The 14,795-nt window shown below is 34.7% G+C and overlaps 1 protein-coding gene across 8 annotated transcripts in view; it reads left to right on the forward strand.

Moving 5' to 3' along the window:
* The window catches only part of FAM135A (family with sequence similarity 135 member A), an 80,247-nt gene extending 68,154 nt beyond the window's left edge, over window positions 1–12,093 (forward strand). For 7 of the 8 annotated variants that reach the window (XM_037519932.2, XM_037519937.2, XM_037519933.2 and 4 more), the window contains 2 exons: window positions 7,810–7,923; window positions 10,654–12,093. In XM_037519932.2, the coding sequence (XP_037375829.1) occupies window positions 7,810–7,923; window positions 10,654–10,859 (320 nt within the window). In that variant the 3' untranslated portion in view covers window positions 10,860–12,093. Of the gene's footprint in view, window positions 1–7,809; window positions 7,924–10,653 lie in introns of those variants that run through there. The other variant, XM_037519936.2, reaches the window with a different exon arrangement.
* The last annotated feature ends 2,702 nt before the right edge of the window (window positions 12,094–14,795 follow it).

Raw genomic sequence — 14,795 nt, forward strand, 5'->3', positions numbered from 1 at the left:
ACTACTAAGTTTATAATTATTAGTAGTTGTGAGGAGATCTTTTATACTTGAATTATTTCTTAAGAATTACTTAAAGTGGGACCTCCCTGGTGGCACAAGGCATTAAGACACAGCACTATGAAGCTATCCGCAGCCACTGCAGCACAAGTTCGATCCCTGGCCAGGGAGCTACCACATGACGCATCAGACCTCTCCTGACTTACCTGCTGCTCCCCTCAGCAGTGTATTTCAGTCATTCTGCCTGTTCTGTTCCCCACTCTGTCTCTGGTGAATCCTCTCACTCCCCGCACCTTTGGCCTGCACCCCAGTTCTCGTATGTACAAAAAAAAAAGAAGAAAATTAGTTAAAGCTCTTGCTTGCAAGGTTTTCATTTATTACCTACCCTGTGGTTGTACCAACCTAACAATGTTTAATAGTCAAACTTTGAAGTCACACATAGATATTAGTTCTAACTGAAAACTGAGATACATATTCTAAATAAGCTTCGGTTTCTTAATTGGTAAAATGGGAATAATAGTATCTTCCTTACGAGTTTATTAAAGGATTAAATGAGGTAATGCATGTTAATGATTACCATTCTGAAAATACAAAACTGGATAAATGGTAAAAATAGTTCTAAATGAAGAGGTGTCTGAACAAAAATAATACTAGTATTTTACATTGTAGCATTTGCTTTCACATTAACATCATGAATTTATTTTAGGAGATTTTGCAGAATGTTTAAAGAAACAGTTCATCTATGTCAGTAATATAACTATAAAAAAATATTAAATTGATGAATTAAAATTTTTTTTGTTTCAAGATTTCTGAGACCAAGTATCTATTAGTATATGCCTGAACCAAATTAATAATTTTACTAGAAAAATAACATGATAATCATACTAATACATTAGATCATACTGAAGTATAGGAATAAATTATAATAACAAACACATATAAGCACATTATACACGTTAGTTGATTTAACTTTATAAAATAGGAATATTATTGCCCCCATTTTGCAGATGAAGACACTGAAGATAGATAGGTTGAGTGACTTGCCTGAGGGCATAAAAGTAGTAAGCAGCTATACACAGTTCAAACTATGTCATGTTAAATAAACCATTAATGTATAGTTTTAAAACCTAGAAGCAGCTTTTAATTGCAACTTTAAATATCAGTAAATCAATTGGTAAATGCATTAATTGATTTTTTTAATTTAATTTTTTTTAAGATTTATTTATTATTTATACAAGCACTGGGTACAGTCAGAAGTGTGGGAGGGTGAGAGAATTCACCAGAGCCAGAGCGGGGAGCAGAGCAAGCAGAAGAACCAAAGTACACTGCTAAGGGGAGCAGCAGGTGGCAGAGGTCTGCGCGCCATGTGGGACCCTCCTCCGGTGGCTGGGGAGCAGCCGGGGATAGAACTGGCACTGCAGAGGCTGCGGGCAGCTTCACAACCCAGCACTCAACCGCTGCGCCACCGGGGAGGCCCTCATTTTAAAATTATATTGTCAGAGATTGGAGCTAATCTCTCTTCTTGTTCCCACACACACACCCTTTTTTTTTTTTTTTTGGTCATCTAGAGAATTGTGAGAAAATGGTCAATTGCTAGGGAATTAACATATCAATGTATATATACATATAATCACTTTAATAAAATATATGCGTGTGTATATATATGTGTGTGTGTGTATATATATATATATATATAGATAGATAGATATATATAGGTTCAGGTCAGAAATATAAGAAAGTAAAACAGGAAAGCGTAGAGCAGCAATGTTTATTTAACAGAAATACTGCTAGTCTCAAATATTTTAGACAATTGAAAACCTAGTGATAATTTCTCTTGATTGTACTCTGCTAAAGCTACCAACTTTTGGATGCCCTCCTTCTGTTACTGCTTGTTTTTTCTGAATGGCCAATTTTCTTTTGAATGGGAAGCCTAAAATTAACCATCTGAAACAAAATGCAGCTTTCTGCTCTCTTCCCTTTTTTTCAATTTAAGTAAAACCTTCCTTGTGGGTCTTCCTTTAAAACAATCTTTTTTTCTCTTCAATGTATCATTAGCTCATGTATCATTTTTCCTTAATTAAAAACTATTCACTATTTTAAAATTAAGGAAGCTGGGCCTCCCCTGGTGGCGCAGCAGTTGAGCGCTGGGCTGGGAAGCTGCCCGCAGCCTCTGCAGCGCCAGTTGAATCCCTGGCCGCCAGCGAGGGTCCCACATGCGCGCAGACCTCTCCTGCCACGCCCGCTACTCCCCTCAGCAGTGTATTTCATCAGTCTGCCTGTTCTGCTCCCTGCTCTGGCTCTGGTGAATTCTCTCACCCTCCCGTGCTTCTGACTGTACGCAATGCTTGTATAGATAAATAAATAAATGTAAAAAAATTTTAAAAATAAAATTAAGGAAGCATTTAAAAGCCTAAAATAATTTTTGTGATTTCTGAAACAATTGAGAAATGCTATATTTTTTGTAAAAATCATATATTTATTAAGTGTGTGTGATAAGCCTTTTTTGTTTTATGAACACAGTAGAACTGGTAAAGAGAAACATAAATGTTACTTTTAAGAGGAAACAAAAAGTGGGTCAATATGAATTACTCAAAACTCATTAAAATTTCAGAACAAAATAAGTAGCCAAAATATCAGGAAGACCAAAATAGTGAAAATAAACACTTTCTTTCTTTGTTAAGGCATTACAGTTAAACATATTTTTATAACAACTTTTGACCAAAGAACCTACAGTATTCTACAGATTGTTGTTTGAATAAATAAATAATTTATACAGTACGGCCTTCCTGGTGGTGCAAGGGGTTAAGCACAGCATTGTGAAGCTATCCGCAGCCTCTGCAGCACGAATTCAATCTCCGGCCAGCCAGGGAGCTACCCACATGGTGCAGCAGACCTCTCCTGTCTCTCCTGCTTCTCCCTTAGGCAGTGTATTTCAGTGGATCTGCCTGTTCTGCTCCCCACTTTGTCTCTGGTGAATCCTCTCACCCCCCACACCTCTGACCTACACCCCAGTTCTTGTATGCATAAATAAATAAAAATCTTTTTAAAAAAAGATTACATAGAAGTATCATGGGGTCTTGTAGTCCATGATGAGAGCTCAAAAATAGCCTGATAAGAATCTATTCGTTGCAGACATTTCAAAAACAAAATACCCTTATTTTAAGATCTTCCTAAAAACATCTGCTTAGAATCTCTTGACTAGCTATTGAATTCTGACAAATAAAATATAACAATTAAAGAAGATCCCTGCTGTGCTACTATGTCACAAGATAGTCTAGCAGATTACAGAGCTGTTTTATAATAGGTATCACTTGATGTATAAATAACATGTATTTTATCTCTAAAAGTATACAAAATCAGTATCAGCTAATATTTACAAAGGAAATTCAAATGTATTTAAAATAAATGAATAAATATAAGAATAGTTTAATATTGCTTAGGCCATGTTAATTTAAAAACCACAGAATTTTTGCATCCCTGGCATTAATAGTATTCCGGGCTGGATAATTCTTTGTCATCAGGGGTTAGTAGCATCCTTGATCTCTACCCACTAAATGCATACTCACCCTTCCTCACTCTCACATCTTCCACCCCATGATTATGATAACAAAAAATGTCTCCAGGCACTGATAAATGTCCCTTAGAGTCACAAATCCACCAGTTTAGAACCACTGTTATAGTCAGTTCCAGAGCCTAACAAAAAGTGGGTCAATATGAATTACTCAAAACTCATTAAAATCTCAGAACAAAATAAGTAGCCAAAAGTATCAGGAAGACCAAAATAGTGAAAATAAAAGTTGCCATTACAATGTTCAAAAATAAACCATGTTACTATACAGTTCAGAAAAATATTGTGGGTTTACTTTAACCTTTTTTTCTTGGTAATTCTGAAAAGTATCCAAACTATTTGGACACTTTTGAGTTAAATTATCTCATATTATAAATGAGGACTCTTGCTTCCCAAGATAGAGGTAACTTTTCAGCTCAAATTAGCCAAGTACAATGCTTCGTAACCAAGTATGTGTTTATTAGCCAAATATAAGGCCACTTCAGAGGCTGAGTGAAACACTAACCCAAAGACCAATTAACTTGGTTATATTTGAAAAGGTAGAATCAGTGTAGGTGCAGAGAAGATGAACCTAGATTATAAGGCTCCCGAAACAAAAACTTCGAACATTTTTATTAGGTAGACTTTAACTCAGATGAAGTACTTCCATAATTCCCACCAGCTTTGCCACTTTGCGGCCTACCATGTTTTGTTTTGAGTTTCTACCCTCCTTAGTCGACACTGCTAAACCGGAGCTGAAACCAAAGATTCAGAAAGAGTCATAGTACGTTTAGCTAACTTGACCCTTGGCTAATCCAAAATACAAACCTACTTGATTCTTGGCTAATCCATTATGTAAACCTAATACAAAATGCAAACCTACCATGCAAAATCACAGTATTAGAATATACTGTTGAACAACTGTTACTAAAATAGTTGGATTTCTAAATCTAAAATGCATTCTTAATATACAATACTATCTCAGGAATCAATTTAGAAATATGAAAATATAGTATGCTTATATTAGTGTCTGGTCTTGGATTTTTTTTATTTCATTATCATGGAATTTGAGAGTTATAGGGTATCTTAGAAATCCCCTCGTCAAATCTTCATTGAATTTGCATACTTCTAGTCCACTGAGCTGCCTGAACCTGAGGAGACATAGATGCTTCCCTCAAGGATCTCATTCTAAGACAGTGATCCCCAACCTGAGTGTCATTTCTCTATGGAAATACATCAGAAAATTTCTGCAATTGTAATTATTTTCATATTTGTATCCCTTATACATTATAATATAATGCCTATTATTCTTACAAACTATAGAAATAAAACATACCAAAAAAATAGGCTGGTAATTGCAGAGGAGTATAAAGTCCAAGGATATCTTCATTGATTGATTGCTTTTTTTAAAGATAAGAGATACAGTGTTTTGCAATCTGATAAGAAAGATTCATACAAAGAAAATTGATGCAAGAGAGGGATGAGACAACTACTAGATCCCATGTACTTAAATAAACAGGAGGGATTGGAACTCGCATACAAGTGAAAGGGCTGACCTGACATGGGAGCATGAACACTTCATCGGTAGGAGCAAGAGCAAAGGCAGAACATAAAGGTATAGGTTAGGTTGGTTTGTGTTAAAGTGATAGTATGTGGAAGCTCTCATCAGATTCTTTTTTTTTTTAAGATTTTGTTTATTTTTACATAGAAGAACTGGGCTGTAGGCCAGCGGTGCAGGTGGTAAGAGGATCCACCAGAGACAAAGTGGAGAGCAGAGGAGGTGGCAGGCAGATATATGAAATGCATTGCTAAGGGGAGCAGTGAGCGAAGCAGGAGAGGTCTGCTGCATCATGTGGGTTAACTTCTTTACCTGGGATCAAACTCAGCCAGTAGTGGTGATAGTGCTGAGACTTAACCCCTAGGCCACCAGGGAGGCTCTCTCATCAAATTCTTCCTATTTCAGGGAGTAAGAACATAAGGTAAAATTGAAGAGGTGATAGAAGATACTGGCCGGCAGTCTGAGGAAAAATAGTCACTTAGGAAAATATAAAAATGAACTTTTAGGCAAAGCTGCCACAGACTGCAATGCCCAGCTCCAAGAAGTATGGTTCATGTGGCTGGTGCCCCTGCAGTTACATGATATGGTAACCCTTTATGGAGAACACAAATACACAGCTTTTAGATAAATTAAAAAGCAGTTGTATCATTACATGACTGATTTCACGCAGCTTGGGATAAAATATCAATAATAACATTGTACTTATATTCAAAAAGCATAGTACCTAAAACACATGGTACATGAAGATAGTGTACCACAGGACAATGCACTATCAGTTTTGTCTTATCTAGTCCTTAAAATAAGTTTATACCCCCTTTTATAAATTTATGGTGACACTGAAATTATTTTCTGTAATTTTAAATAGTTGCAAAAGATATATATTCTAGGATATCCAATAGTGTATATTTGCTGTAATTATATTTTCCTGAAAATATACAGGTAACATACTCAGCTTGAGTTATAGATTTAGCTCCTTCAGTTTATGGAAAATGTGTTCCACAAAATTTAATTGACAAAGCCACTTTTTATTCTCAGTCAACTCAAACTTAGATTATGTTAGAAAAAGTTGGATTTAATTCATATTTTTGCTCAGATTTGCTGAGACCTTTATAACCCATGGCCATACACCATAAGATGATCAAAAATAGATGGGAAAAATAGCTTTCTTTTATAAGATGGGAGGACAAGTTATTTTTAGAAAAGTGCTCATGCAGAAGTTGGGGTCTGAAATCAATTTTCTTAAAGCTATCAGTGCCCGTCTACACCATGGAAAGTCTTAAATTACCCCAGGGGGTTAAGGTATACCAGGGTGAAAAACTCTGCTCTAGGTAGTGGTGATTCCCAAAATATTGGAAATACTGATAAAGACATAGGTGTTTAATGATGCCAAGAGTGGAATGAAATTCGACTCATTAAATATGATGATAAAAGGGAAGTATCAATTTTTCTTAATATTTTTCTAAAATCTGAATTTAAATGTTTATGCAATTGAATTAGGTCCTATTACCGAAATTTTATTATCTCAGGTCCTATTATTACAAAAATTAGGTCCTATTAAAGAAATTTTATTATGAATTTTATATATTCAAATTACTGCAAAGTTGTATCTTCTCATCTGAAAAAAGGGAGACCTTGTATTTATCATAACGAGTATATCCTTCTTCTGTATACTTCTTCTATGCAACCAGATCAACCAGTCATCTGGTTGAATGTAGGGCCACACTCTTTTCATAATTAGGATCCTTAAGTTCCAAGGAGTAAGGAGAACTTCTACAAAAACTTCTTATATTCTGGATCTATAGTGTCTCTACAATTGATTTGCCTCTAAAAATCTGAATTTCACTGGGTCACTGGGCAAAAATATATCAAAATTTTACTCTGCCCTATTCCAGAAAACTTCAATGCACTGCACATCCCAATTCTAATGTATTGACAGTTCTAATGTGTTAACACCTATGTCTTTATGCCATTATTGATTTCTTTCTTATTTAATAATCACATAATTTTTTTTACTAGTCTGAGCCAAATAATAAAATTATAATGTTACTGGGTACTAAAGAGGTCAAGAACATGGTGTTAATGTATTTAAGTGAGTTAATTAACAAAGTCCCATGGTCAGAAGCCATAAATTTACCTAGTTTAAAAATAAAAACAGCAACCTGATAAAAGTCTATAAATGAATCACAAAACCTGTTAATATTTTTGAAAAATCAAAGCATATATCCCCTTGACATTATACTTAAACAAAGAGGAAATATGAGTAATATTAGGCAAGAGTCAAATGAGAAATTAAAGTAAAAGTCAACTTTAAGGTATTTCATAAAGGGTACTTTGTTTTTATAAAGGAGTATAATACTGTTTGGAAACTGTTCCTAAGCCTCAAAGAATATCCCTTTGAAAGTAAGAATGTCAGAAATACTTCCTATAGAATTTTAGAACACATATCTAATTTCTCCCTTACCATCACACCACAATCCTTGTTCTTACTCCAAACAACTCCATTTCGCCATGTCAGCACAAACTACACACAATGCAATTAGGGGGTAAGGGTGTAGAGAATATATAGAAATTTAGAGAAAGAATTCAACAAGCAATTTAAAAGTCAGAATCCACTACTGAAGAAAATTTTTTGATCATTTAATATACTAATAAATTATTTTAAATATGGTTAATTATTGCATTATAAGTCAGTATTTTCTCTTCACAGGGCTTCATTATTTCAAAAATGTTGTGCTAGTGGGATCACTACAGGATCGCTATGTTCCTTATCACTCTGCCCGCATTGAAATGTGTAAAACAGCTTTAAAGGACAAACAGTCAGGTAAGGAAGTAAATTAGAAGATTTAAGCAAGTTTTATCTACACAAGAACTTTTCTCCAAATTTTTCTTATAGTTACTTTCTTTCATCCTCTTCCCTTTTACATCCTTTTCATAAACTATGTTAACAGCTATCCTTTTTCCTTTTTCCTTCTTTTCTCCTACCATGTCATATATTTTCAGTGAAATGGAAGTTGTTCTTATGAAGCAGGTTTTTTTTTAATTTAATAAAATTATATTGATTTACAAAACTATATAAATTGGGAGGAGGGCACACTATCCAGTATGAATGTAGAAGTCTTACTTCCCTTGCCACTAAGTTCTAGTTCATTCCCACAATCAGGTTGATACCCTCTACCCTTTCCTTCCGCCCAGCACTACTTCTCCCTCTTTTGGTAAGGTAACCAAACCACTATATTTCTCTGAGTCAGAGTTGTTTTGTTGAGATTTTTTCATTTATTTTACTTGTGCATATTCCACATATGAGTGAAACCATGTGGTAATTGTCTTTTACTTTCTCACTTGTTTCATTTAGTATAATTACTTCAGGTTCCATTGATGTTACTGTAAAACGCAAGATTTCATTTTTTTCAAAAGCTGAGTAGTATTCCATTGAATGTATATAGCACAACTTTTTTTTTTTATAATTTTTTTTTTTAAGATTGATTTATTTATACAAGCACTGGGTACAGTCAGAAGCGCAGGAGGGTGAGAGAATTCACCAGAGCCAGATCGGGGAGCAGATCAGGCAAAAGGACCGAAGTACACTGCTGAGGGGGGCAGCTGGCGGCAGGAGAGGTCTGCGTGCCATGTGGGACCCTCCTCTGGTGGCCCCGGGAGCAGCCGGGGATTGAACCGGCGCTGCAGAGGCTGCAGGCAACTTCGCAACCCAGCGCTCAACCGCTGCGCCACCGGGGAGGCCCCATACCACAACTTCTTTATCCAGTTATCTGTAACTGGGCATCTAGGTTGATGAAACAGTTCTTTAATCTAATTACAAATGCTTCACCATTTTTGTTTCCTTAACAGTTATCTATACTTTGATTTCCTCTGAATTACTGGGATCGGTGATTGTGGTAATAGTCATGCTGCATATTTACCTTTACATTAGTTTTAGTGAAAGATAATAAGAGCTTACTGTACTGTATCTTTTTACTATTTTTGAATAGAAAAAGAATTTTAAATCATAGCTATTTGGAACCAGAAGACATGGGTCCTGTTTACTTACTTTGTAATTGAGGTTCAGAGATGCTAGGTGACTTGTCCAAAGTCACTAGTGGTTAATTACAGGCTTAGCACCAGAACCTGGGTGTCCTATCTTCCAATATTGCCTCGGTTCATTTTTTGGGATAAGGATGCTTTTAAACTAACTCTTAGACCTTTGCTCTTTCTACATCGAGATGGTGAACAGCTCCTTCAGATAGGGACTTTTTTTATACACATTTGTAATTGACACTACCTGGTGTGATGACTGGTATATAGAGGGCACTCTTCATTTATACATTTTTTGAGCATTTTGTGACATTAGAATAATCTTTTTTAAAAACTATTCTAAGAGTCACTTAAGGGAAAAGTCTAGAATTCACTTAGGGAAAAATTCAGAAGAGGTTTAATCTTTAGAGAATAGCTAAAACTAGGAAAATGTCCTTTGATCTAATAATGAGATTCTGTGCCAGTGAGGGACAAGGGGAATCTAGTAAAGACAGGCTTGGACTTCTTCCTATGTAAAAATAGTTTTTAAGTAACATGAACCAGAAACCCAGTTTGACTTACAATGAAAACTGAGAGGTGGGGGCCTCCCCGGTGGCGCAGCGGTTGAGCGCTGGGTTGCGAGGCTGCCGGCGACCGCTGCGGCGCTCGGCGCCGGTTCGATCCCCGGCTGCTCCCCGGCCTCCGGAGGAGGGTCCCACATGGCGCGCAGACCTCTCCTGCCGCCCGCTGCTCCCCTCAGCAGTGTACTTCGGTCCTTCTGCCTGCTCTGCTCCCTGCTCTGGCTCTGGTTAATTCTCTCACCCTCCCGCGCTTCTGACTGTACCCAGTGCATGTGTGGACAGAACAAACAAACAAACAAATAAATAAATAAACATGCCTCTATAAAAAAAAAAAAAAAAAAAAAAAAAAAAAAAAAAGAAAACTGAGAGGTGGGAATAAATGAATCTTTATTAATCTATGTGATTTTCATCTTTCTCTTAAATGCCTCTCTTCTTTCTCTAATTGTAATTCTACATAGTGTTACCTTATCATTCCTCAGGGCTACATCCTACCTCTCCTTGATATTTAATACCTGCATCCCTAAACTTTACAAGTTTGATGGATATGTGTTAGTACTCCTCTATTAGTAATACAGTAATGTATGAACATTAAAAACTATTTTGTCCCTTGGAAGTATGTGTATCTAACCTTTTTCATGATCACAATAAATTCATTTTAAGAATTAACTGAAAAAGGGAAAGAGGAGCACAACATCAGAATTAAAAGCCAAACCAAATATTAAATAAACATTTAGACCAAGGAAAAAACAAATCTTTTATCTTTAAGCCAAACTCAACATAGTTCTTCTGACTACAGGAAGTTTCTAATTCTTTCTGAAAACAACATGAAAATAGAAAAAGAAAACCTTTTAAAAGACTTTCTGCTTTAAATGAAAATATTTTTATAAATTATATAAATGTAGGGATAGAATTTTTCAGTTACTCATGTGAACTAATCTTCCTTTTTTTTATTTGTTCCATAGGACAGATCTATTCAGAAATGATCCACAACTTGCTTCGCCCAGTTCTGCAAAGCAAGGACTGTAATTTGGTTCGATATAATATCATCAATGCATTGCCCAATACAGCTGATTCACTTATTGGGAGAGCTGCACATATAGCTGTTCTTGATTCAGAAATATTTTTAGAGAAATTCTTCCTGGTTGCTGCCCTCAAATATTTCCAATAGGATAAAAACATTGTTAGACACTTGACAGTTACCTCATTCAACATTTAAATAATGTATTATATTAAATTGTAGATGCTAATAAGATCTAAGAAATATTTATACCTTTTTATATGGAAGATAATTTATATCATCCATGTTTAGAGCTTTTTAAACATCAACTTTACTTTCTAGGTAATGTGGCTGTGCAATATTTTTTTAATTTTATCTTTTTACTTTTCTATTACTTTTTCATATATTTTGCTACATAAGTATCTCAGTGAAACTTTAAGCCCATATGTATGTCTGATTGTTTATTATTGGCTTTCCACAATCCTTACATCAGACACATCATATTAGAGGCCATTATTTGCTAGAATAGCATGGCATTTTAAATTTTCTAGTATTGGGGTATTACTTAGTTAATTATAAATTTTACTTTTAACATTTTACTATGTTTTAACTGGAAATAAAATTGTGGCTGCTAAAATATATTTTTTGAAATCAACTTCTTTAGCCTGTTGAAACCAGGTAGTTCATATATGACAATGTTATAAAAGTTTTCTAGAAAACAAAATCATTATTACTGTTGCTATTAAACATGTCATGCATATTAAAATATATTTTCTACTGGTGATTTCAACATTATTTCCATATTGACCTTTATTACTGGAACTTTTCATGTTCATGTTAGCAGCATCTAGAGATTTTTGAATGTTTGAATGCCCCTGCCTTGATTTTGTTGGAATTTTGCTAAATTTGGTAATGTTGCTTGAATTTTCTGACTACATTTCTTTGACTTTTTTCATGGATTTCCTTGTAAGTAAATAATAATTAAATGTTGAAATTTATGAAATACTTTTATGAATTTAGATAATTTTTAAATATTGTTAAAATTTGTTGAACTAAAAAGTGATGTAAATAAAATAATTCATGTTAAAGATGGAACAAAATAACTAACTTTACATGTTTGGTGATATAGTTGCAAATGTTTTTGATATATGGAGATGTTAAGTCTTTTGACTTTACTAAAGGTGCTGAATAGCATTAATTCACTATTTTTCTTTACTGTTTTACTTGTGAAAATAATAATGCACTAAAGGTGTATAGAAGGTCTGTTTGCATTTGCCATTTGTGATGGACAGAAGGTTTTGTAAGTATATATATTGTAAAATTGATGCATGTTTATTTTTAGCATTGTGTTATTGCCTCTGATGTTAATAAATGAACAAATGATTGTCTGGAGGAACAACTAAAACACTTGCTTATTTTCAGAATACTAGAGGCAATATTTTTATTTATAATTGAATAGACTATATTATTCTATAGACCAACCTGATTGTATAACTTATAGGCTTTATAAAGTATTTTTATAAGTTAAACTTTTTGCATATATTAAGTAGTTAAAAATATTTAATTGATTGTGCTCCATAATTCTTTACTATTTAAAAATTACTTGAAAATTCAATGATTTAACTAAGCAATAATACATGCTAAGTGCATTAAAACTGAAAATGTAAATGTGTACATTTTTCATCTTAACATACTTCAGTCCTAAGTTTTAAATAACATGTTTATTCTAAGTTTGAATAATCTTCCAATTTTTTCAAAGGATCCTTTTTTTTTTAAAGGATCCATTCTCACTAATACTCATGCAAATAGTATTTAAGGGTAAATTGCTCTTATGATCATAGTTGGTTGGTTGCTTCCTGGTTATTTTAATACACATTTAAAAGCTCAAGTATGATCATAGTTTAAAATCTTAACAGATTTAATTTCTTTTTTTTTTTTAAGATTTATTTATTTATGCATACAAGAGCTGGGGTATAAGCCAGAGGTGCGGAGGCAGGAGGGGAGGACTCATGAGAGACAGAGTGGGGAACAGAACTGGTGGATTGACTAAAATACACTGCTGAGGGGAGCAGCAGGTGAGTCAGGAGAGGTCTGCTGAGCCACGTGGGTCACCTCCCTGGCCGGGGATCAAACTTGTGTTGCAGTGGCTGTGAATAGCTTCATAGTGCTGCGACTTAACCCCCTGTGCCACCAGGGCGGGCCCAGATTTAACTTGTTATTTACCAGAGAAACTATAATACACTATTCTCCTCCAAACTAAACATAGCATGAGCTTCAGAAAGAGGGAGGAAGTGCTTATCTGAAACAGTGTAATTGACTTTTAGAAAATGATTTTCATTAAAGTATATGAGTTATAGACTTTATAGTTATATGGTTATAGTTTGTTGTTACAAATAACAAAAACAATTATAATTAACTTAAACAGAAAAATATTTTTTTGAAGAATATTAAATAACTCAGAATTAATGGAAAGGCTGGAGAACCGTATTTGGAAAACAAGTCAAAGGAAAGTAGATGATCAAAGCCATAGCAAATTCTGACTTCAAGAACTAGAAGTTTGCATATCCTTCCCGCTAGCAGGGATGAGTCTGAAAACTGTATTCCAAACACTCTCCTTATTTGTATCACTCATTCCACATTCAGTGGTCTAGTGGAAATGTCCATCTGAACAAGCTTGGTCTTATGCCAGCACTCAGACTGTCAGGCATCAAAATCAGCAAGTATCTTCTGACCTCACCTTTCACAGTAGAAAATGAGACCATTTCTCTTACCAAGATTCACCAAACTTGAAATGGGTTTGATAACTAAGCACCAACTATAAAAAACATCAGAGATCTACTATAGTCCATCTCTTTGTCTTTCCAACATCTAAATATACCTTTCTTCCCATAGTTACACATTAAAAATACTATCTCCTAGCACAATCTTAGTATCCCTCATCTAGCTTCAAATACAGCATCTCAGTGTGCTGTGCATTTCTCCTGTCATAATCTTGTCTCAATAGTTTGCAACCCATGACAGCTGTGACCTAACCACTACTACCACATACACAATAATAGTACAAAATGAGAAAGAAAATGGAAATTAATTAAATATGTAAACAAATACATAAGCCAATGAGGTAAAACACTATAGCTAGGGCAGTGCTTTGCAAGCATCCTTGGTTAGAATCATAAATAAAAATTCCCAGTTCCAGTTACATACCAATTGAATCAGAATTTCCAGGAGAGGAGATAAGCAGCAGCATGTTTTACTACCTAAAATATTTTGATTAAAAATACAAAACAAAAACCTATGGTAAATACATTTCTCCAGTTCTGTTACTGGTCATGAGCCTAGATGGTTTTGACTTGTCACCACTTTTACTTACCCTGTTTCCTTTGTATTCAGTCACCACCTCAATTGATCAAATTTCTTTATCCAGTGGGTGACCCAAGTCTGAGACTTGGATAGACTTGCATTTTATATAATTGCAATAGTCTTTGCTTAATTTTTACATTTCAAAATGGTATTGTGAAGAGGTCTTCTAGGAGATAATATCCCCTGAGTTCTAGTTAGACTTCTCTCCCTACTATTTTTCCCTCTAGTCATCAGGGTCAGTCACTCCAGCTAAACCATAACCACTTTTTTGAACCCAGGAGAATGAGGTAAAAATGATCAGGTGACAATCCTAACTTCAAATTCGGAAAAATATTCTACCGCTTTGCACCTCCTGGATACAAAACTTGGTACACCAATAGAACCTGAAATAGATATGGATGGTGAAGACTGAAGATTTTATCCAAGCTCATTTGCTATGATTTCATGGATGATGACATAAGGAAGTGAGTTATTGGTTAAGAAGGTATTCAATAAATGCATAGATTGAGTGTATAAAAGAAGTGTAAGTCAAGGAAAGCAATCCAAACCTATAATAATTATTCCTATAAAATAAATTATCTCTATAGATGCCATTGTAATCAAGCCTACCATGCAGGCTACATAATGTACTATATCAAGGGATCACATGGGTCACTACAATTAGTGTTGCTTGTCAGTCTTGGCAAGGGGAAAAGACTAGATTAAAAATAAAAGTCCCCATGCCACCATGAATACCTTGTTGGTGGG

The sequence above is a fragment of the Talpa occidentalis genome, unplaced genomic scaffold (genome assembly GCF_014898055.3).
Source record: "Talpa occidentalis isolate TD23 unplaced genomic scaffold, MPIMG_talOcc4v2.1 talOcc4.2, whole genome shotgun sequence".
Classification (NCBI taxonomy): Eukaryota; Metazoa; Chordata; class Mammalia; order Eulipotyphla; family Talpidae; genus Talpa; species Talpa occidentalis.